This window comes from Aptenodytes patagonicus, chromosome 2 (assembly GCF_965638725.1).
Source record: "Aptenodytes patagonicus chromosome 2, bAptPat1.pri.cur, whole genome shotgun sequence".
NCBI classification, from domain to species: domain Eukaryota; kingdom Metazoa; phylum Chordata; class Aves; order Sphenisciformes; family Spheniscidae; genus Aptenodytes; species Aptenodytes patagonicus.
In genome coordinates, this window is record NC_134950.1 from 150137008 (window position 1) to 150162009 (window position 25002).

General features: G+C 37.1%; 1 protein-coding gene across 1 annotated transcript in view; it reads left to right on the forward strand.

Annotated features, from left to right (window-relative positions):
• MALRD1 (MAM and LDL receptor class A domain containing 1) overlaps window positions 1-25002 on the forward strand; it is a 295081-nt gene that overhangs the window by 84584 nt on the left and 185495 nt on the right. Inside the window, exons 18-20 of the mRNA XM_076332119.1 lie at window positions 3717-3804; window positions 6593-6769; window positions 9213-9390. Of these exons, the coding sequence (XP_076188234.1) occupies window positions 3717-3804; window positions 6593-6769; window positions 9213-9390 (443 nt within the window). The remainder of the gene's footprint in view (window positions 1-3716; window positions 3805-6592; window positions 6770-9212; window positions 9391-25002) is intronic.

The window sequence follows — 25002 nt, forward strand, 5'->3', positions numbered from 1 at the left end:
CATGTGTTCTTGAAAAAATCATTCTATAGTGAAGACTTATTGTAACATGATTGTTGGATGTAGATGTCTTGATAAAAAGGAGTTTTGAAGCAAAATTTTGACATGGATTTCACACAATTTGTGGTTCTATGGCTTGTCCTTTATCTATAATTAAAAAAGTTCCATCATCTCATAAAAAATTGGTTACTTTCCTTGATGAAAAGTTATGAGACTTTTTCCTTTATTTTTACATAGCATTAAAACAGAGGAGTAGTTTACTTCAGAGATATGCAGTGAAATGTATATGACTTTCAATCCTGCATTTGCTTGCAGTAAGTTATGACAAAAGTTTTTGATGACAAAATGTTCTGTCAGTTATTTGTACTCTTATCCACTTGTGTGGTTGTTCTTTCCCCTTCAAACCAAATCACATGGTTTCTTGCCAGAAATAATCATAGCAAACCTAGTCAAAATTAGCATGCTCTAACCGCTAATAAAATCACTAAGTAACACAGTTGACACTTCCTGTGACAAACCTGAGATTTTGTCTGGCTATATTACTAGGTAAATACATTAGAACTAATATCACTATTTCCTAGACATTCAGAAATCTTCAGAATTTTGAATACCTCACAGTTTTTGGAATTAATTCCATTCTAGCTTAAACTATGCTTGTATGGAAATTACGATTTTATTTTGTTAACCTGCAATGGGAATTGGCTAGTGACAGAAATGAACTTTACTGTAAAAATGGAACATTTGTACAGAACAGTATTACCCATTGTAATTCTTCTATTAACATTTGTCATAATGTTCCTTCACCCTTCAAAAACCTATTTTGTTCAAAATCTTAAGGGATCAATCCTTTTCTGTATATAGAGTGTCATTCTAATACATTTTGCTTTTCATGGAGGTTTTTTTCCCCCTTTTTTATGTAGCATACCGTTTGCTACCTTTATAGATTTCATTCAGACTGGATCTCTAGAGTTCTGAAAACTGGAGAAATTGGGAACTATTTATCCTCATTCAAATAATAAATGAGATGTGAAATAAGCTTCATGGTAGATGAGTTCCCTGGAGGTTGTTTAATAACAGTTTATGAAGTTTGCAGAATTTCAGCTGGCAAATTAATTAAAGTGGTCAATGTTTAACCACAGCTGCAGAGAGATTAAGTTTTATACTGCAGCACTAATTCATAAATTGGTCGTATTTTGTCTATCAGAACATATACCTACACCTGTTACATTTTCTTTGTTACTTACTGAGTTCATGCTACATGCGAAAGTGTCGGAGTCCCCAAGTAAGTACATAAAAAATTAAAAAAAAATTAATTTGGGTGGGGAGATTTTAAGTAATGCAATCATAATCATAACAATAAAGAGGTATTATGAATTGAATTACCCTCGCAGAACTGTGTCCTGCCACTTCTATCTTTGGATATTTTTATGCCCTTAATAAAAGTATTCCTTCTTAAGGTGCAGGAATGCAACCTCCTTCAGGGAAATGTTGGTGGAAGATGATACATAAGGATGGCCTCAGACCGTGTGAATGTCATGGCTGGGGAGACAGGCACAGGGAGCTATGGGGAGAGAAGTCTCTCGACCTACTGGTTAACATCTGTCAGAGCACAGCACGATCCCACAGAAAAATAGTGTAGTTTTGAGGGGGCTTGGGTTTGTCTTAGTAATAACTAAGTTGAGTTAACAAACCCTCTGTCTCTTTGTCTGAATTTTAGCTCATTTATGGGTAATTAATTAAGAGTAGTTAATTCACTTTGAAAACAAAGTGAAAATTTTATTTAAACTGCTGTGTGTTTGCCAGTCAAAATTACACTGAAAGGAATGTTGTCATTTTGGAATAATAAATTTTCTTGTGTGGCATTTCCAAATGTCTTCATTTGTCCTGTTTCTAAACATTTTTATGCTATTGGTACCAATACTGTAGTATTGCCCCCATTTTAACCTAAACAGGAAACAAAAGACTGGAGTAATATTATAAAGAATATTTGTGCATATTCTGAGGGAAAAATAAGAATCCCATACTGAGATGAGAGCAGTAAGAAGCCATGCTGTCATTCACATTAGATACATTTTATGCTAATATAACCCATCTTCAGCATATTCATAATAAGGGACATATATCCATCTTCTTTTAGCATACTCATTTATTTTGTCTAATGCACATAACCTATAAATGAAGTGTAATAATTTTTATTTACTCTGGTGATGTCAGCATCAGTAATAAATCCGCTATTCACATGCAACTTCAGAATAGCAAAAACAAATTTGTCAGTGTTAACATATTAAGACTGATATTATTCTTTTATTTTTACAGTGTTTGGGCCATTTCTAGTACCTTTTAAATATTTTTTCCTCCTGTTACATGTTAATAAATTTAAAGTGTGACTTATAAAAGCTCTGCGTACGTACCAGGTGAACAACTGTTCTTAGTGTGTAGATGAATTCTCTTATTTCCCTCATGTTACTGAGAAGATTGTTTAATACACAGTGCTGATTTCTGAAACTAGAAATCCTTTACAGGACTTCATTTACTATAGGACAAAAGAAATACTGAAATGTAAAATGCAAGCATATATTTTTGAAATGACATTTGATGTGAGCCTATTTCCAAAATATCAATGATATTTGATCAAAAGAATTGAGACACTTATCTACACAGAAGTGCCTTGCATCTTTGATTAGTGCTTCATTACTTGTTAAAAATAAGCTTTCTTTGCAAATAAAATTGCAACTAAGTAAATTACAACAAAAATATTAGAACTAGCAGTAGTGTGAAGCAGTATTGTAGTATTTTTGCCGCTATTTATACTTCGTTCCTTTGTAGGAATTCTCTATTGAACTGAGGAACAAATGGTGACAAAATGTATCCGAAATTTTATGCAGCATTCCAGAATAATCTAGAAGCTTGAATGTGTGTGTGTGTGTGTGTGTGTAAGATGTGACATAAGTATTTTAAAAAAAATGGCAAAGAAATAACTTTAACATTTGAACTCCATTGGATCAGCAAAAACATTTATTTATCTTTTTTTAAAATGTATGGTTTGACGAGGCTTTGTCTTTTTTATGAATAGGGATTTATAAATTAGTTAAATTAAGAAAAATTCTTACTAAATCTTTCTCTAGTCACCTGTTTGGATTTTTAGCATTCAGCAACAGTCAGAAGAAAAGAGGCTTATTCAGTCATCCAGAGAGTATTTCACAAATGCTAACCTCTCCCATTCCTTGGCAGTAGACAATAACAAGAAAGTAAGCGTATACAGCATTGGCAACTCTAATGAAATAGTAGACTATTTTTCTCTAAAAGGTTCCATAGCACATCTCTAACCTGCTTAATTGTTTCACATGAATGTTATTATAATTAATCATGATTGATGTTATTACAATAAGTACCAAAGGAGTTAATAATAATATGCCACTTATGATAATGTCTTACCATCATTTTATATCACAATGATGTTTCAGTGGATTTACATGATTGTGAAGCCAACCATTCTGTTATGGTTCACTGTGATTAATGTGACCACCAGTGAAAGCTGATAATAATTAGTCTCTTTCATAAAGTGTCACTAATAAAATATATCCCGTAGAACAAATTTAATCTCATTTTAAGTGTGAAACATGGTAAATGACTCCTCTATCAATTGATACGAAATATTTAATGAGAAGTGGAAGTCTACTATACACTGAAAAATGCTTTTGTAATTCTTGTTTCCCTAGATCTTGGTGAAAGGTACTGTAGGAGATGGTTTCACTGGAGACATTGGACTTGATGACATGTCTTTTCTAGGCTGTACTCTTTACAATGGTAAGAACAGAGTTAAAGTGTACATGTCCTAGCTGTGAGCTGTTTCTTTGCTGTTGTTTGTAAATATTTCTCCTGCAAAAGCAAAAACTAGATCAAACTGTGACTCATGCCTGACAAGGAAATCCAGACTTCTTTCCCTGCTTCTCAGACCATGCCTCATATCCAGGCACCAGCACAAAATAGTTTCTGCTGCGCATATAAGGTCCAAAAGAGACCCTCAGTAAGAAGTGTGCAGCTTCCAAACTCTTTGAGATCTTGATTCCTAGAAGGAAAAAGGAACTTAACTGTGTGTAAACAAACTGACCTTTCATTTAGCAAACTCAGTTTGATACAACCTTCCGCCTCCCCCCAATAATTCTTAATGTTTTTACTGTGCCAATTGCTCTCATGTTACAGCACACAAACAGTTCAGATGATAGAGCAGCCTGTCCTCAGAAGTCATTGCTACCTAGGGTAGTACAATGTCTACAGAATTGTAAAATATTATATCCCAAAATATATACCTTCAAGACACCAGATTCCAGATCTGTCACTTCATCACAGAAGGGATTTTAAGAGGATTAATGTTAACTGCAGCAGGCCTTACAGTGTTATATACGGTATGACAGTTGATGTACAGTCATAATAGGGCTGTAGAACAGAAAACAATTTAGAACAGTGTCTGAATATTAGTAACCTAGCACTAACTCTAAAACATCCTAGTGCAGATGCATTTTATTCTGCTACTCCAAAAATTTCTTGTAGATATAATCAGGTCTACTAGGAATATCAAGTGTATATGGCATGTTTCTTCTGCAGATAATTATCTCACATTTTAGGTTTATACAGTGTACAACATTTATTGTAACATTTTGAATATCAAGCTTTTTGTAAATACTCAGTTAATATACAATGCCTTATATTCGAAGAAGAAAACCTTAAAAGAACTAATCAGAAAATCCCTACAAGTTTTCAAATGAGATATGAAAAAAAGTTTCAAAAATAAACAATAAGAAAGTTGGAAAGTACAGAGGGTCAGAGTTTCAAAGTTCATAAATAAAAAATAAAAAGCTCATTTTGTTGGAAAGATAAAACAAGAATACTCAAGTATAATGGTGGACAGAGCTGAATAGGAAACAGTTTTTATGTTCTGTACATTTAAAAAATGCGTTTAGTATTGAGAGCAATTTTTGAGACACTCCAGGGTCCTGCCTCTATTTTACTTCCTCCACACCATAAAAAAATCCTAACAACCAAAAAAACATCACAGGGACTGTGGGAATGGTCTGCAAAATAGTCAATAGCTATGGCATATTCCACCGTATTTAACGCAAGTTGGATCAGGGAAAAAAACTGTGGCTCCCATGTCCCTGCACCCTAGAATTAAGCACTAGCTGCCCAGTTGCTATTGTTCCACTTCAAATAACCAAATACTGACCAGGGAGAGATGGGCTTGATCGCTTGGTGGTAAAGTCCCTCATAAGTAATATTAAAGATGTCAAAACTTGAGCATCATTTGAATGCCCTTCTCAAAGGCTATTCAATGATGTTTGCTCTGGACAAAATGGTATTTCATAAATTATAGAAAATGAATTATTTCAAAAGAGAGAAAGGAGCAGATTCTTCTTGTTTTTGAGGTGTTGTGAAGGTTATGGTACTTCAAAATTTCTTCTCCTGTTCCAGTGGATTAGGAGCAGAGACTTGAATGTGGCATTTATATTTAAAAAATTCTGACCAATAAGGACCTTGCTATTGTTATGAGTTGCAGATACATTTATTATATCATGCAATTATTCCTTCAAAGGTTCCTTCCCCTAAGTCTTTTGTTTGAGTCTTAGGATATTATGGGAGTATCATTCATTTGATTGGAGTATAATTCATTTGATGTCATAGATGTGTTTTCTACTTACGAAATAGAAATGGCTCCTGCTCATGGGGAATTTATTATCGGTCTTAGTGCTCCAGGCCTCAGGGGAAAAAAAAAAATTCCTTGCTATCCCAGACACATTTTATATAAAAAGTCTTCACATGTGTTTTTTAATTAACTCAGGTGTATTGCTCAGGTGTATTGTGCACTGCAGCTAATAATTTCATCAACGATTAAATTTAAAGAAGGAGTTATATAATGAAAATTACTTTTATGGACAATAATAGCAAGGATTTTCAAGAAATGAGGGTAAGCCTGAAGAAAGGTGCATAGTAAAGAATAGGAGGAAAGGCAAAGGCAATTGATTTGAAAGAAGTGGTAATGAGTTTGAATGAAACATAAAAGAAGTGGTGGAACAAGATGATGACCTCAGAATAATTTTTCTAATGAGAAAAAAATATTTTTTTTAGTGATGAAATTGCAAGGTAAGAAGGTTACATGTTAATTTCCACAGTCACTTGCAGTAATTGACGTGATAAAAAAAAGCCATTATCATCGGAATAATCTGTTAGCTTTGGTTCACGGGGAAATTAAGTTTTTGTGATTGTTCTGTCAGCCTCCATGGCATTAGTCTTTTGAAATGTCTCACTGAATTAATCCAAATTTGAAAGACAGGTAAGAGGTGTAAATAAATTCCTGCAGGTGTCGAAGATTGTATGAATGGTGGTTGGCTAGCATGACCAACCTACTGCTTTCCACTGAGGAAATGTTCGATTCAGTTCCTGCTGGGCAGCATTTAAGTTATTCAACTTGGCCACCCAGGCATGTTTCCAGTAAAGCTATACCCTTGACAGAGGGTGGGAGTGGCAAGGGGAGAAATCATTACAAAACTAGAATGCCTTGGTCCCATCACTCAACATTTTGTTGGTTTGTTTTTCAAAGGAAACTTGCCAACAATCTCTACAACTACTTCAGGAACTTCAGTTCCTGCCACGCTCCCTATGAACAACTGCACAGAGAAGGAGTTTGTCTGTAGAGCCTCTGGCCATTGCATCCAGATGATCCAGAAGTGTGATTTTAGACCTGACTGCTCTGATAAGTCTGATGAATCAGCTTGTGGTGAGTGTACTAATTCTTCTACTTTGCTACCTTATTAGTTTGTGGCTGCTAAATACATTGCTTTAACTACTCTGTATTTACTTTTGCAATTTGGTATTAGCACCTAGATGCTATTTTTAATGTGATTTTCCCCAGAAAAATGATAACATTTTGCTCTTAATGTGGGAATCTAAGATGTTATACACTTTCTGCCTTCTAATGGGCTGATTCAGACTTGACATTTCAATTCAACTTACTACAGAAATGGGGGCCGGGGAGTAATCCTCAGTCCCCAGTGATTGGTAGCTATACATGACAATTTTTTTAAGTGATCATAGCTTCTTAAATTAAATGACTTATGACATATTTAAATTTTTCAAATGTTCACTAGTCCAGACTGGAAGAGAGAATAACTTTACAGTCTCATGTTTGAGGTGCACATCTGGGAGACTTGGGTCCTCTTCTTACCTACTTCAGTGAATAGTTTTGGGGGTTTTTTTCTATACAAAGTATTTTCATCAGCAGCAATGATTGTGGAATTGAGCCTACTCCACACAGAAGTGAGTTCCAGCCTTTAAATTCCTAAAGCTTTGATAGTCGGATGGGAACACTGGAACCGGGACAATGGACAGGGTCACCACGTGTTGTCCGTAGAGGTCTAAGACATTTGTTGATTGCTTCTGAGTTGCAGCAGTTCACATTATAGCATTTTATAAGAAACTGTCAATGACTTTGTTTTGCCTTAAAGCACAGTACTTGAAAATACTGCTGTACCAAAGCTGATTAATGAGGGAGACAGACATCTAGAGACAGTGACCTCATCAGCCTTTGCAAGCTAAACTATTCTCACTGAAGATCAAAACTCTGCATTCATTACACATTGTGTAGGGAACTCAGTCACCTCTCTCAGGGCCGAGGGCTCAATGAGGAAAAGTAACATTAGACTCCCTCTGTCTATTTCTTATGTGGGAATAACTGGAAGAAATGAATCTTATATATAAATATCACTGGGTAATTTCCTATAGTGTGAAAAAACACCAACCATTGAAATTCTGCCCTGAAAAAAAGATGCAGAGCCCTTTGGATAGAACTTATTTTTTCCCCCTCAGAAATTTACATTATCTTACAAAACATCCTCTCCTTCTGAGAGACATAAATACTGTAGAGAATATACCTTTACATATTTGCTCTGTCTGAAGTCTCCCAGCACTACAGCAAAGATGGCAATTTATCACTCGAATGACAATGTTGGAATAGGAGTTAAGTATGTCCTGACTGAGAGCAGAAATATGTCCTCAGGAAGGGGTTAACTTTTTCAGAGGCATTTGAAACAATATTTATAAAACATGTTAAAAAGGGGGAATAAACACTTAAAACTATGCCACTCATCATTCTCAGGAAACATCAGAAATCTTTATATGGGTAACTCATGAGATCACACTGGCTGTGGTTTGCTTCCTTACTGGAGATATACAAGCTATAAACCAAAACTCACTCCCTCCTTAGTCTACCATTTTTAGCCTCCAAGGAAGGAAGCATCAGGCACATTCTCTTAATGCACTATGATTTCTTGATGTAGAAGTTACCTCAGCTACACTAGCATTTGAGCTTCATAGGTTAAAATAAATTCTTGTTTCCCTGCACAATTCTCACAGCAGTCTCTTAGACTTGATTATAATAGTCTGTTTCAAAGTTCTAGAGTGACAAGACTCTCCTTGGATCACCTAGACAAAGTTTCCGCAAAATATTCAGGAAGATGTACTGGAGAATAAATATTCATAGCAGAAATGGAAAACAAGCAGGTTTCTTTCCCCTAAGTATTCTTACAGGGGGATGCGTTGTGAGGGAGGGACGGTAGTGAGCTCATTTTTCTTGTCCAGTTGCCCAGGAATCAAAAACTGAGGCACAGGCAGCTGCATATTTATTTAGTAAGGTAACAATTCAGTATTTGACACCAATACTAATAGCTGCATTATTATGTGGCTTTCGGGTATTGTGGGGACTGCTTGAAATATTATTTGGCTTTTTAGAGTTTTGGTCATGGACTTTGTACACAATGTGCAATAAGTTGCTAATGTCATCAGTCTACAGGACTAAAGAAAGAACCATGCAGCAGCTGGCAGATTCGTAGCTGATGAATTTTACATGCATTTCAGTGTATACCACACAACAGATTATTAGAATGGCCTGAAAGCTGGTCAGAACACATATGAAGATAGATACTGAGGTGCAAAAGAATCGGTATATTCCCCAAATTAAAATCTGCCTAATAGAAAAAAACATAGAAAATATAATTGATATTTTATCTATAGAAGAAAAACTATGCATATTAGTACTGTGTAAGTGTTCATGGATACTACAAATTGAATCCTTTTTATTGCCATGTTGTTTACTTTATCATAACATCAATTAATTATTTCCAATTTTTATATAAACATGAAGTATTCATTGTTCATCTCTAAAGTTATGGAAGTCTGCGACTTTGAAGATAAAACCCAGTGTGGATGGTATCAGCCAGCCTTGGAACAGATGTCAGGAAATTATTCCACCTATACCACAAGCATATTCAAGTGGGAACTCGGAAGAGGGGCAAATCTCTACCCTGGGCAAGAAAAACACTGCCCATTAATTGATCATACTACGTGAGTACAATTTTGCAGGTACTTGAATCTTTCTTGGACTGTGTGAGTTTAGCCACGTATGGATTGTCAGGGGGGAAAACCACTCAGTTCACAGTATTGAAGCTGTTTACTCATTTATTAATGGCATGTAATTAACTGACAATCAGTGAAATAGATATGCAGGATCAATAGCATCAATACAACAGATGAATCAAAATACAAAATGTTAATAAACAGGTACAAATTTCTAAACACCTTTCTATAACTAATTCCCAAAAGTTTCAGTACCTCCCCATCCAGAGAAACACGTGTGCACTCCCCCTCCCAGAGGACATGTGGGGTACAAGCATGTTTCCCCTTACGGGAAAGCAAGTTTGGAGACATGGCTGCTCCAGCTTTATGTGTACACATAGAGTCATAGAATCATAGAATCATTGAGGTTGGAAAAGACCTCTAAGATCATCGAGTCCAACCATCAACCCAACACCACCACCCACTAAACCATGTCCTTAAGTGCCTCATCTACTCGTCTTTTAAATACCTCCAGGGATGGGGACTCCACCACTTCCCTGGGCAGCCTGTTCCAATGTTTAACCACTCTTTCAGTAAAGAAATTTTTTCCTCACGTCCAATCTAAACCTCCCCTGGCGCAACTTGAGGCCATTTCCTCTCGTCCTATTGCTTGTTACTTGGGAGAAGAGACTGACACCCACCTCACTACAACCTCCTTTCAGGTAGTTGTAGAGAGCGATGAGGTCTCCCCTCAGCCTCCTCTTCTCCAGGCTGAACAGTCCCAGTTCCCTCAGCCGCTCCTCATAAGACTTGTTCTCCAGAGCCCTCACCAGCCTCGTTGCCCTTCTCTGGACACGCTCCAGCACCTCAACGTCCTTCTTGTAGTGAGTGGCCCAAAACTGAACACAGTATTCGAGGTGCGGCCTCACCAGGGCCGAGTACAGGGGCACGATCACTTCCCTACTCCTGCTGGCCACACTATTTCTGATACAGGCCAGGATGCCATTGGCCTTCTTGGCCGCCTGGGCACCCTGCCGGCTCATGTTCAGCCGGCTGTCGACCAACACCCCCAGGTCCTTTTCCGACAGGCAGCTTTCCAGCCACTCTTCCCCAAGCCTGTAGCGCTGCATGGGGTTGTTGTGGCTAAAGTGCAGGACCCGGCACTTGTCCTTGTTGAATCTCATACAGTTGGCCTGGGCCCATCAATCCAGCCCATCCAGGTCCCTCTGCAGAGCCTTCCTACCCTTGAGCAGATCAACGCTCCCGCCCAACTTGGTGTCGTCTGCAAACTTACTGAGGGTGCACTCAATCCCCTCATCCAGGTCATTGATAAAGATATTGAACAAGACTGGCCCCAAAACTGAGCCCTGGGGAACACCGCTCGTGACCGGCCGCCAACTGGATTGAACTCCATTCACCACAACTCTCTGGGCCCGGCTGTCCAGCCAGTTTTTGACCCAGCGCAGGGTACACCTGTCTAAGCCGTGAGCCGCCAGCTTCTCTAGGAGAATGCTGTGGGAGACGGTGTCAAAGGGCTTACTGAAGTCCAGGTAGACCACATCCACAGCCTTTCCCTCATCCGCTAGGCGGGTCACCTGGTCATAGAAGGAGATCAGGTTGGTCAGGCAGGACCTGCCTCTCATGAACCCGTGCTGGCTGGGCCTGATCCCCTGGTTGTCCCGCTCATGCCTTGTGAGCGCCCTCAAGATGAACCGCTCCATAATCTTCCCCGGCACCGAGGTCAGGCTGACAGGCCTGTAGTTCCCCGCATCCTCCTTCCGGCCCTTCTTGTAGATGGGTGTCACATTGGCAAGCCTCCAGTTGTCCGGGACCTCCCCCGTTAACCAGGACCGCTGATAAATGATGCCGCTGCCTACAATCTGTTAATACATACATCACGAGAAATCAACCCTTCTTGTAGCACCCCAAACTGTCAGCCCACCAGCTGGATGCAGACTACTTGTAGCATCCAGTGGGGACGATGCCCTGTCTGGTCTATGCAGTGGTTGTGGCACCAGCAAGATGACCTCTGGCATGTCAAAAACAGGTTTTGGCTGCTGCTGTTTCCACTCCATAATCTCTCCCTGCTATTACAAATTTTCATCCTACTTTTATACTTCTTTTCAAGCTGACTTCTCCTTTGTTTGAAAGCTGTCTTTGCAATTCACTGGCTACTGTTTAATTTAGTTGATGGTGGTCATCATCTTGATCAGTTTCAGGCGAATACCTTCAGACAGTCTTTATTCACACAGACTGTACGCTTCCTTTTCTACCTTACTAGCTATTGTTATCATCTCAGCAGTTTTGCCCAAGGGTGGGCAGTACAAGTTATCCCAACAATGGGTCTTGTGAATTCTGCTGTCATTTAATGATTAACAAGTGCAGTTCAAAACAGCTGTAGTTAGACTTAAATTCAGTTTAGTTGATATTTTACCATTTTTCTGATAAATGATATCACTTCATAGTAAAATGAAAAATATTTCTGTTCTCTCAGTAAAGATTCCTAAATTAATTTTGGATTCTAGGTAGATAGTTTTTGATAATTACTAACTCGTCCCAAAGACATTCCTTTGATTTGTCTCAAGGAGCAAAAATTAGCTTTTTTCCATGGAGATTTGGGTTTACCTGTTTGGTTTTTTTTTTTAAAAAGTAAGAAATGTGATTAAAAAAATGTATTAATGCAATTTATATTCCAGTTAAAAGTAACAGTTAAGATTTATTGAAACAAAATCCCTACAGGTGACTAGCAAATGTATTAAGTACAAACAACTTTTAATGTCATACAACTTCAGTTCATCTAATAAGGACATTTCTGTACAGCATCACTCTTCTGAACAGAAAAATACTTGCCCAGTTCTAGTGACAGGCACATTTACTTTCTGTGACAATAGTCCACAGAGTGCAAAAATGGACTTCAAATTAAAACCACTCCAACAGAATCTTTGCTATATTGCTACTAGTTTAAAATGATATTACATTGCATTTATCCAGCCTGAGAGTATTTCTATCACTATAAAAGAATCAGCTCAATACATTAGTTTCACTGTGTACTTCATTAAAATCACTGTATATATTTACCAAAAAAAAATCCCCACAAAAAATCCTCATCTAAAAATAGCAAAAAAGAATTACAGTACTACCTAATTGTTTCAAGGTCTTTACATTATATATATAAAGGAAGCGTATTCCGTAAAAAAGAGAAACTATTTATGATAAATTGGCTGTCGACTCTTTCATTGACTGTTACTTAATTGTTATATATTAGCAGATACCAGCACTGTATGTGTACTTAGTAAATCCTCTCACAGCCTTTCCACTACAGATTTGCATTGGCACAGTGATACATGAAATTGTATTACTGTTTTTCAACATATTTTCAGGGTTTAATGCAACTAACAGTATATTGAAAAGAACTGATGAAAAGAGAAAGTAAATGATCCTTAGACATTGCAGTTTTCAGGCAACACTGAAATGTATTGCTGTTGTGATGTTTCACGAGATGTAATTTTGCTGTACTGTTTCCCCATTCCCTTTGTTTATTGGCCTATAGAAGAGAACGGGAGCACGATGCTTCCAAATTACAGCAGGAGATGCAGAGCAGCAGTTTTGTTGAATTAAAACCCTGCAGCATTTTGTTTTATTTTCTCATCCATTTTCCCCAGATTTCCATGGAGTTAGACGAGAGAAGCTGTAATACTGTAATCCTGTGTGTTTGCTTATTAAAATAAAACATGCAGGATTATGTATAGAAATGTTTAGATTCATCCTGATGCAAAAGTGGGTGACAGTGCAGCTTACAATGAGTTCTTTCAGCAGAAATACCTGTGAATAGTTGGAGATTCAAACCATCTGCTTCCCATAGAATATGTATTTGGGCTAGCCACATGTAGGCAGACAAATTGTAAGGTGGAGGTGTGAGTCTTTGAACCTGTAATTACATTAATTAAGTGAAAGTAATGACTTCAGAAATGGAGGACAGAACAGCTTGTATGTACGAATATGAGCCCAAGGCTGGAGGAATAGAATCCGTTACGGGAGTCTGCTATGACAGCCTAACAGTCCTTGGCTTGAGCTGGAGAAAGGCTGGCACGTGTTTTGCAAAGAACTGGGTGACATTTGCATTGTGCACTGAAAAGACCATTATGCGTATATGAATGTAGAGCTCTTATGGCATGTTTCTACACTTAGCAAATGGGAATTGTCTATTGCAGTTAGGTTTCTAAATGCTATAATAATGAAAATATCAATTTGTGTAGGCTTAAACAAGTGTATAGAATAGACACCAGCAAATGGATAACTCCATAAATTTATTTCCATTTTAGAGAAACTGGTTAGTGATGTAGCAAATTCTTTGACATTATAAGTGATATTTGGTTACAACTGTTATTTAAAAACTTTGTTGGCACTTAATTGATATGATAATTCATAACCAAATCTGTCATCAAAACTGATGAATCAAAACAAAAAAGGATGTGGAACTAAAATTCTAAGCTCACATGATAATTATTGCTGTGTAAATAGATCCCTTGATAACCATATATGTAACACATCTGTCTTGCTTTTGTGTCTGCTTTTCAGATGATCATTATCAGAATTTAGTACAGGAAAAATTAGGGAAAATTAAAGACACTAAGTAATATACTTAAGTCCTGCAGTTTTTTCAGCAGTCAAGAAATGTTTTAAAGTTGAGAGTCTAACAACTTCAAAATAGGTGAAAAAAAATTATAATCCCACAGGACACTACTCATGAAACACTGGAAAGGAGAAAGCTGAATTTAACTACTTGAAGGCACTTCTTTTTTTCATACTGCATTTCTCTTAGCCGATATAACCAAAACCCAAAAACATTTCTATTATATTGCATGTCAAATAGCCCTTGTTCTGTGCTGTTGACCCTGACAGAGAAGAGTTAATAAAAGGAGCATTGAAATCTACATTGAAATGCATTTTTGAGTACATGGTAAATATTAGGTAGTCTCCAAAATCGTTAAGTCCAGTTAAGGAATAGCTTGTATGAAGGGGTCAGAGACTGGATCAGCTATGACCTGGAAAGTGTTGTGCAAGGAATGTTGAGACAGTCTTATATGCACAAAGCTTTATTTGGAGCATCTATAGCTGGATACATTGACTCTAAAGGTAAGATTTTCTCTTTGTAAAAAAACAATGGAGATAGAAGGAAAACTGCCTCCAGTGGCCAGACAGGAAGAGAAGCAACAGGGTGTTTCACAGATGAGGATCCTCTCCAGTACAGCATATTTCCCCCTATAACTCTTTGTCCATAGAAGCTATATAGTTTTCATCAGGACTGAACTGTCTCAGGATTTGTGAGGTGCAAGGGCATGAAACAACCCATAAGAACAACAAAGGGAAAATCATTGCTGCAGCAGCCTCCTAGTGCTTAGGTGGAAGGGTGCAAAGTTGGAAGTCAAAGGCAAAATGTAGAGTTGCAAATAGGAGGATGAGAGGAGCCAAGGCCACCCCTCCTCCAGTCACTGCAGTAGCTGCCTTGTGCTACCAAAAAGACAACTGGAGCTCTCAGTCCTCCTGACACTCTCAGCACAGGAAACTACTTCCTTGACCATTGTAGGAGAGCTTTTTTGAAGTTGCCTTGTCTTCCCACTAGCTCCATGCCAGTACTTCATTCTTCATTCCAGCCACCTTCTTGATTCAAGAAGTGCTTTATATCCAAAAGCAAACCTTTTAAAATCCTTTTCCAATATTGGGATAGCTTTGTCCATTTGTTGTTTAGATATAGCCCTTGAAACTCTTGTGAGCTGTATGCAGATATCTCATTCAAAGGCTAGAAGATGATTTCTTCACTTGGATTGTCCTGCATGTGTCTCAAAAGTGCACGTACTCTTATATGGAGACAATATCTTCTCTAGAGTGCCTTACGATACAGAAGTTACAGGAAGATACTTACAGTTAGCCCAGCAGATATTTAAAACACATACTCTTTTATAGAATCATAGAATCATAGAATCATTAAGGTTGGAAAAGACCTCTAAGGTCATCAAGTCCAACCATCAACCCAACACCACCATGCCCACTTAAACCATGTCCCTCAGCGCCTCATCTACTCGTCTTTTAAATACCTCCAGGGATGGGGACTCAACCACTTCCCTGGGAAGCCTGTTCCAATGTTTAACCACTCTTTCAGTAAAGAAAATTTTCCTCACGTCCACTCTAGATCTCCCCTGGCACAACTTGAGGCCATTTCCTCTCATCCTATTGCTAGTTACTTGGGAGAAGAGACTGACACCCACCTCACTACAACCTCCTTTCAGGTAGTTGTAGAGAGCGATGAGGTCTCCCCTCAGCCTCCTTTTCTCCAGGCTAAACAACCCTAGTTCCCTCAGCCGCTCCTCATAAGACTTCTTCTCCAGACCCTTCACCAGCTTCATTGCCCTTCTCTGGACACGCTCCAGCACCTCAACGTCCTTCTTGTAGTGAGGGGCCCAAAACTGAACACGGTATTCGAGGTGCGGCCTCACCAGTGCCAAGTACAGGGGCACGATCACTTCCCTACTCCTGCTGGCCACACTATCTCTGATACAGGCCAGGATGCCATTGGCCTTCTTGGCCGCCTGGGCACACTGCCGGCTCATGTTCAGCCGCCTGTCAACCAACACCCCCAGGTCCTTTTCCGACAGGCAGCTTTCCAGCCACTCTTCCCAAAGCCTGTAGCGCTGCATGGGGTTGTTGTGGCCGAAGTGCAGGACCCGGCACTTGGCCTTGTTGAATCTCATACAATTGGTCTGGGCCCATTGATCCAGCCTGTCCAGGTCCCACTGCAGAGCCTTCCTACCCTCGAGCAGATCAACACTCCTGCCCAGCTTGGTGTCGTCTGCAAACTTACTGAGGGTGCACTCAATCCTCTCATCCAGATCATGTTAAGTCCATGGTAGACCACATCCACAGCCTTTCCCTCATCCTCTAGGCAGGTCACCTGGTCATAGAAGGAGATCAGGTTGGTCAAGCAGGACCTGCCTCTCATGAACCCGTGCTGGCTGGGTCTGATCCCCTGGAAATATATATATATATATATAAAAGTGATTCAGCCAAATATTTTTCTAAAAACAGAAATTTAGCCTTTCTATCTACCCAGGAAGATCAAAGTAACGTAGTGTTATTTTTATATTTATTATTATATTTATATTACTACAAATAATTAAAGGCTTGTTGAAAGTCTTGACTCGGTCATTAAAAAAAAAAAAAAGAAATGTCTGTGACAATTTACTCTATAATCCCTTTTTGTTTAATTAGTAATTTTTCAGAGAATAAGAATTCAGATAATCAAGGTTCAGAAAACAGGTTTTCCTCTGCAGTATTTTTTGAACAAGGTGCAGCTTAGTATATGCTTGTTCTCTAAGTGGTTGTAAAATATGGACTAATTTGTGTTAGTACTTCATTAAAGTATTAACAAAGCATCACAGGTACTCAAATGCTTTACTGTGCACACTAGTAAATATCCAGGGTGACAATAAGGCAAGAAACAAGTCCATAGATATTAGACATTTGATGCTAAGTAAAAATGTAGTTACTGAGGCATTTTCTACAGTAACATACAATTTTATACTAAACTGTAATGCAGAAAATTGCTAATTAAAACTAATGCCCATTGTGATTAGAAATTTTGGTGGCTTTTTCAACTCGAGCTTTGTTATTTGAGGAAGAAAGTCATTCCTCTTGTTTCTTTTTGCCTTGAACCTCACAGAATTCACAGAGATATGACAGAATGCTGATGAGATGTGGCAGGTTCAGATGAGCCATGGAAACACCATGAATTAATCTCAGCCCTGTGTCAGTCAGAAGCCATCAGACTAAAATCTCCAATGGAGAAAATCCAACTAACAGCCACTGACTGTTGTGTTATGATCAAACATGTAATCTTTCTTCTTTGATGCCATTTGCTTTGTGTGGTGGTTGGTATGCTACAATGCTTTTAAGTGCCATTGGTAAATCTTGAGAGAGTTTGAACAAAGATTCTCTGAGAACAATGATGCTGACAGAACAAAGAAAAAAAAAAAAGAAAAGGGGATTAGACTGGTTAATAACATAATAATCTGTGCTTTACTGTTCAGCTATAAAGGTTTATTTTTTTGCTGTTAAGTTTATTAAGCTTTAGTTTTTGATATCAGCTGTTCTGTTATTTTAGCCTTCTGTTATTTTAAGGTTCATTTATACATGTATATACATGTAATTATTTTACATCATTAAACCAATGGTACAGTTTCTGCTCTTAAAGGACCCAGCATTTTCTGCAGTTCTAAAGACATATCTGTGCACTTTTAAAAGACATAACTACAGCTGACAGGTTTAGAGATTCGCAAAATTTGCAAATGCATGATCCACACAGAAAGGCACAACTGTATTTACAGGAGTGTGCAGTGATTTTGTTTTGTCTGAGCAAGAAATATATTTTTTTAAACAGTTGTTGCTATTTCCAAAATCTTGTTCTGCTCAGTTAGTGAGAGAAGGAAAACGGGATTCGAAGTGTTTCATCAGATCTGTGGTTCATTAGCATTGTGCACTTTCCTCTGATTATAAACTGTGTGTCAGCATTTCAGTTCAGGTGTGATTAGAGCTGATGTGGATACACCTACTCCAGCCCAATTTTAGCTACCACTGGTTCCGATTGCCATAGTATGGGAGTGTGGCACTCAGCATGGTACACAAAATTGTCCTGGAGTGCTAAGCAAAGACTTGGGTGGTTACACCTCACTCATCTCTACTCTGCTGTGATTATACTATATCTCTAAAGCATTGGATTTATGTTGATGTGCACCAATTTTCCAGTCTGTTCTCCAACCAAGTCTGCACACCCATTTGTATTCTTTTCCCGATAGCTGAATAATACTGCCAGATGAATCTACAAGAAGTAACTAAGATTCTTTTATAAAATTCCAGTTTCTCCTGTAAAGCCTTGTTCAGAATATACTCTGGACAGCTTATATGTGTTTTCTGTTTTAAATTTCTTTATCAAAACTCTTATAAAGGAGATTTCTGCTTCTCTTGAAACTTTAGTAAGTGATATATTAATTAACAGAGCAATGGAATTACCATATACCTTTGCTTCCCACTAATTTCTTTAAAAACAAACCTCTAAGTTTTTATCATGTAATCAGAACCTCTACTTTGTAGACGTAATCCCAAAAGCAGCTTAAATGTGTTTATAATGTATGGAATGATTTTTAAAGGACTGATGGACATTAACAAAAAGCTGTCTGCATTATTCCAACCAAAAGGATAAAAAAAAGCTTCTGAGACAAAACACCTTCCTGAAGGCACAAACCAAACCTCATTGCAATACACCACAAGAAATGCTTAATACACCAATTCTGTGTTTGTCATTTTACATGGATGGATGTCTGAAGAGTTTGACATATTTCACTACCATATATTTATGTTGGACTTGCTGTCTCATTCTGTTTTGGCTGTGCTGACTACTATTCTTTAAGCAGGAATTGCTTGAAGACACTAAAATTAACAACAATGCTTTTAAATAAGCCTCTTAGACATGGAGAGTATAAATGATACCTGAGGGTGCTATAGTTAGTTACACTTATGTAGAAGTGGAGGAAAAGTATGAGTTTTATGTGATGCTTTTACACTTCATAGATCTGTCCTCAATAGTATTATTTACTTTAGACAAATGTGTGCGTATATCTATTGATCCTGCTTGAGAACTTTATTCACAGTGAAGTGAAACACATAGCATTAAGCCTCATAGGCTCCACAGCTGTCTCTAAGAAGATGCTTATAGTGCTCTTAAGACAATGGAAAATGAAAGGAAGGGGATACTTCAGCCTTGTAAAGAGGATTCTATATAGCATGTTATAGCATGTGTATCTATCAATCACAGGCTCTGATGGGTATTGTGCTTCTATATGTGCAATTCTTGTGATTCTTGAGTTGAACGGGTGTAGATTTCATAAGAATAAAGACTTCAGGGCATCTAGAGAGATAAGGTAACAATAAACAACAAAAACTGATTTAATTTTTATATATTTATAGAATTATTAATTCACACACTTTCATCCCCCCCCTCCAACTTTAAAAGCACTTTCTGAGAATATCTATTATTTCCTTTTGTTACACCCAGGAAAAAAAGTGAAGGTTACCTGTGGTTGCAGTACAGTCTGAGAATAATCCCACTGTAACATTGAGCATAAGGTTTCTCCACCCTCCTCTTGTCCCTTTAGAACTGGGACTGTAAATTCAACTTTGACTATCAGGTGACTCCACCAGCGCTTATAAGAAATAAGCCACCTTCAGTAAAGAAGTCTGGAGTCTTATCAGACTTCAGGTTATTATCTTTTGACTTTTTCATATTCCATTTGTTAGTGTCTGCTTACGTCATTAGTGGCAAAGTTCAGATGAATGTGTGTGGCAAAATAATCTGGATGTGCACACAGCCGTCACAGTAACATAGGTAACACATTAGTATCACCTGAAGCAATATGTGGTTTAAAAACTAAACACTAAAGACTGTACATTTAATATTTTTATAAGAGAAATCTCTGTGCTGTGTGTTTAATGAAACTGAAGCAAAGATAATAATTCTTTTTTAGGGGAAAAAAAAGAGTTTGGTGTTGAAAAAGTAATTCTAATTTTTGCACCATTCACTTGGAGAGCAAAAGTATTCATATTACTTGTGTGTCCAACTTAAATATGTAGTTGTGGAATACTAATTACTTTCAAGAATAAGGTAATGGTCAGAAATTGTTTGCAGGATGATGTCAAATAACTAGCCCATTTCAAGTAATTGTAATTTAATCAAACCTAATTTTGTACAAAGAAAGAGAACGCACTCAAAGTATTTTTTAGCTCTGTATATTAAGATGCCAGAACGTGGGATTAATCTCGTAATAAAAATAGATTAAACTGTGAAAAAATTAATCATTGTGTGTGGGTAAAACTTTACCAGTAGATTTTCTTTCTGGAATTCACATCTATTATGTAAAACAAGGCATCAAAGTTGTACTCAAAGCTTTATGTGGTATGCCTGTATCATGGTCAAAGATAGCAAGATTCTTTTCCAATTTTAACTCTTAGAGTCTGATAATAAATATAACGTGCTTTGATTTAGTGCAAGAATTCCTTCTCACATTTGTGGTGATTTTCATTGGAGCACCTTTCTAATCTCAGTGTCAAATTACAGGTCTCGGTATGTGGCTAGTGCTTTGGTGTGTTAAGGACCTTTGTTTCTGTTCAGTTTGAATTAACCATTGAAGCTCAATCTTGTATTCGTGTGCCAAAGTTTAGATGCCCAAGATAGAAAATTTTGTCCCTAGCACTGTGCAAAGAATTAGGTCTGTTGGCATCCAGCAATTTACACAGTTGTCTGCAAACACAGCTAGAGGATGGCTTCTGCAGTAGGAAATAGCTCTATTATATGCTTTCAGAAAGCAGTCTTCCAAAAAATTTACGTCTACTTTATTATGGCATGACAATCCTATAACTTTTTGATTCAGAGTTTATTATGCGTTAATGTTAAGTGTTAATGGAGGTGGGAGGTTACTAGATAAAAAATAGGTTTCAAATCATGGTAAAAGAACTTACTCTTTTCGGAATTACCACTGTTTGAAATTAAATTTATCACATATTGCTGTAAGTGAAGATCCACATTCCTGACCACTTTTTGCTTTCAATGCCTTTCTAATTTTTTGAAATGTTTACAGAAATGCTTAAGTGTAATTTTTTTTAGGCTGTAAAAAGCCTTTTTTTTTCTTTCTAGTTGTTAAATACAGATTTGAGTTACTGACTATTTAAAACCTATTAATAGTTAAGTGGTTAGAAGTGTTCAGTGGAGAAAATCTTTCTCTGATACATAGTAGAATTAATTAGGTTATTTGAGTTCTTTTTGTCCTTTAAGATTACTGAAAGTTACACATTTTATGACATTTTAATTTTGCATTTAGACTCTTTTTCTGCAATAATATCCTCACAGCTGCAATCCTTTATTCAGGAAAGAACCCTGTTGAAGCCAATGAATATGTTATGTGTAAGACACTGCAAGACAGGGGCTCTAAAAGATCTGTTCATATGTTATGATCTATAATAGGCCATCCTATACTATCTACAGAAGGATAAGTAGTCAGTCTATTTCTGGTGCAGACACTGAATATCTAGCAAATACAGATACTAAAGAAACAATGTAATTTTTTCTTGTTCTCCTTCTTTCTCCTCATGAAACTTCTCATGCTTCCTAGAGAAGTGTGCTCTGCCACATTTCATTCAGGTTCACCTTCATTATACATCTTGAGTAAAATCTTGGCCACTGTCCACAGACTACCCTCTCCTTCCTACATCACACATTGCCTTCTGGCTGAAGTAGCATAACTACTTCAGTAACATAACGGGCAGTGCATCAAGTAGCTGTTACCCAGAGTATAAAGGAGGTGATAAATTTCTTCTTGAATGAGTGCTTGAATATTAAGGTCTCTTTTACTTCTGAAATTTTTTGGCATCTTTTTGTGATTTCTATAGGCAGATGCAGTGTTGAGGGAATGGTTAGGGTTTGCTTTTTTTTTTTACAGAAGGCTTACTCTTTCTGTATATTTCTATAATACTTTCTGTAATATTTCTATATTGCTTCTACCCACCTTTCAGCAGTTTCCCACCTTAAAGCCAAATTTCAAGTAAACAGTGCTATTAGGCACAATGTGTACAAGGCTTTCCCATTTTACAGTTAATATATTGAAGTCACATTGGACCTTATATGGACACATACAAAGATAAAGATTAAGCCTCCCTTGTATCTTTGCCTGTTCCTTAGGAATACTGTAATAATAATGACTTTTGGATGCTTTATATTTCTATTGCAACCTTTGTCATCAATGCTAGAAAATATGAATGGTTAACATCTTTTTAAAGATTTTTAATATAAACTTTTATTTTTATACATACTTAAATTTTTACCAGAATTTTCATAATATCTGGTTTCTGACACTATAAACAAGAAATAATAGGAATCAACATAAAATGAAGCTAGCATGATGGGAAGGTCAAAATATCACGGTTTACAACCATCTTGTGTCAAATATATAAGGCATTAAAATACCAATACTATACGCTGATGACACAGTACAAGAAAAAATGACACCAATATAATAAATCTTTTCTCATAAATATGGTTGTTAGGAAGAAAAAGGGGAGAATTTAACTCCTTCTTAGCTAATGAAACAATAATCTAAAGAAGAATTCTCAGAAATCTTTTGATGAAGTGTTTTCTAACTAGGAAATCCTAGCTAAACTAAAACTAAAATTCTCCTGCAAATATCTTAACTTTAGCAAAACTTTTGTCACCTGTTTACCTATGCTCTTGGTGGACAGGGAATAGATAGAGAAGAGACTGATCTCCCCCAGCCACACTACCCTGATAAAGGATGCATAGGATGTGATAAATGCAAACTGAAGCCACTGCCTTGTCCGATTGAAACCATCAACTTGAGCTTTGATGGCCCACGTTTTCCTGATATATCTAGTATCTCAGAATCCTTCCCCTTTGGTCAAGAGAGTGCTTCTTTTGGATGTCATCTAGTGCCCTACTGTTTTTCTGACCACTAGTTTGGGGTTTGTCTCTGTACAGAAACTCATCTGGACTAATAGCAGGTCGCTGACTTGGCAGATCCTGGACAGATGGTGTTGGAGAGCTGAAGAATAATGCTTTAAATGCGTAATAGATCCAACATGTCTATGGGGCTCTGATTTGCTATATAGATGGTGCACAGTGTTTATGGACATATGTATCCAGAAAAAATGGAAAGGAATGTGGGAGCTGCTGCTTTTTGGATTTCAATTTCTAGTATGGTGTGCTAATCATAGGGATGCTTATCCCTCTAAGGAAACTAAAATTTACCTCTCTGGTTTGCCTTTTTTGTTTGTTTGTTTGTTTTTCTCATTATTGCTGAGATTTGGAAGGAAATCAGAACTCTTTAATGAAATTGAGATGTTTGATTTCTAACCAGATTTAGTTTTCACTCTAAATGAAAAATAAACAGTAAAGGGTATTTTATAAGTCCATCTAAGTGCTTAATCAGGGATTCTCAAACAATCTGTAGAAGATACATAGATGAATTAACACTTTAAAAACTGAGAGATGTCCAACAATTACTTAAATCAGAGCTTGAACTTTCTGTACAGGAAAGTTCAGCTGACTAATTTTTGATCCACTTTCAGACATTACAACAATAGACAATTACTACTGTGAAATGAGTAATTCACAGCATGAGACTTTACTTGGTAACACTACCAGATTTAAGCCGGGCCTAATTTTTTGGATAGGCCTCCAACATTTTTTTAACACATGTAATCTTTCCCTCAATACTAATTCCTGTTTAGTATATTCAGATCCCTGTGTTCTTCTGAATGCTCTGAAGGGGGAAATACAGTGAAGATTCTTTTATGTATGCCCATTCTTTGCTAACTACATTTTAAAAGATTCTTGAAATATTAAGCTATTAACAAAGTCAAGTATGGAAATGTAGCTCAGTTTCTTATGTTGAATTTTTTATATTCATTAAAATGTTGTGAATTTCCCTCTGAAATTAATTAGGATTATTGCGAATGTCTTTATATAGGGAATACTTGCAGTACAGAGGTAAAATTAATTATTTTCAAAGGGTAAATATCAAGATTTTAATGACACATATTGTAGCTGCCAACTAAGAGGTTTTCCATGGGATAATTTTCCAAATGAGCCTGGGATCTTGCAGCTACTGGCAGGGGAGCCTGTGTGTATTCTGCTGAATTTCAGCACTTACGTAGATCTACATTGAAAGCCAGATTTATTCAGTCTTATACATGTTGAACAATATCTTGTTTTACACTTGTTACCATCGTCTTGAGGTCTCATTTGAAAAAAAAAAAAAGAAAAAAGAAAAAAAAGAAGGGGAGTACTTTTATGGAATAAGGAAGAAAGGAATTTAAGGAGGGGTCATATAATTAAATCACACAATGAAGAAACTACTACCTTGGCTAAAGATCACTCAAAGAACAAAGATGGGGGGTGAGGAGGAGAACAACTTCTGACCAGAGTAAGAGAGGCTGATAATTTATGTTTACGGAAAGTTTTGGAATACCTTGTGAGTGTATATTACTTACTGGTTTAAAATACATGTAGGCCAGCTAAGAAATCTTTTACTTTAAAAGTCACAGCTTGACAAACTGAACAGATGATTGCATGCATGTTAACTGGCTCTGCTACAAAAGATGTATCCATAGAAGGTGCAGGTCCTCTAGCATGTAAACTATATGCAAACAGAACGATTTCTTATTACTTTCTTCAAACTCTTCCCCCTATAGAATCTGTATCTCCCTATAAATTCCACGCAGGTTGCTATCCCAGGCATCTTAAAGAATTGAAGACAGAGAGATTGTTTTGCTCTGTAAGCAAACATGGTGCAAGTTAATGTCAGCTACAGACACTAGAAGAAAGCTTTCCTTTTAAACAACAACATGGATAGGTGACAAGTATATCAGTCTTGTAGTCCAAAGTGTAAAAATTTCCATGATAGGAGTAAAGGCGAACAAGGATGCTCTACACACACTTATCCAGCCCCTTCTGATCCTTCCATTTTCCCTTACTTTCCCACACATCCTTAATATTCTTGTAAT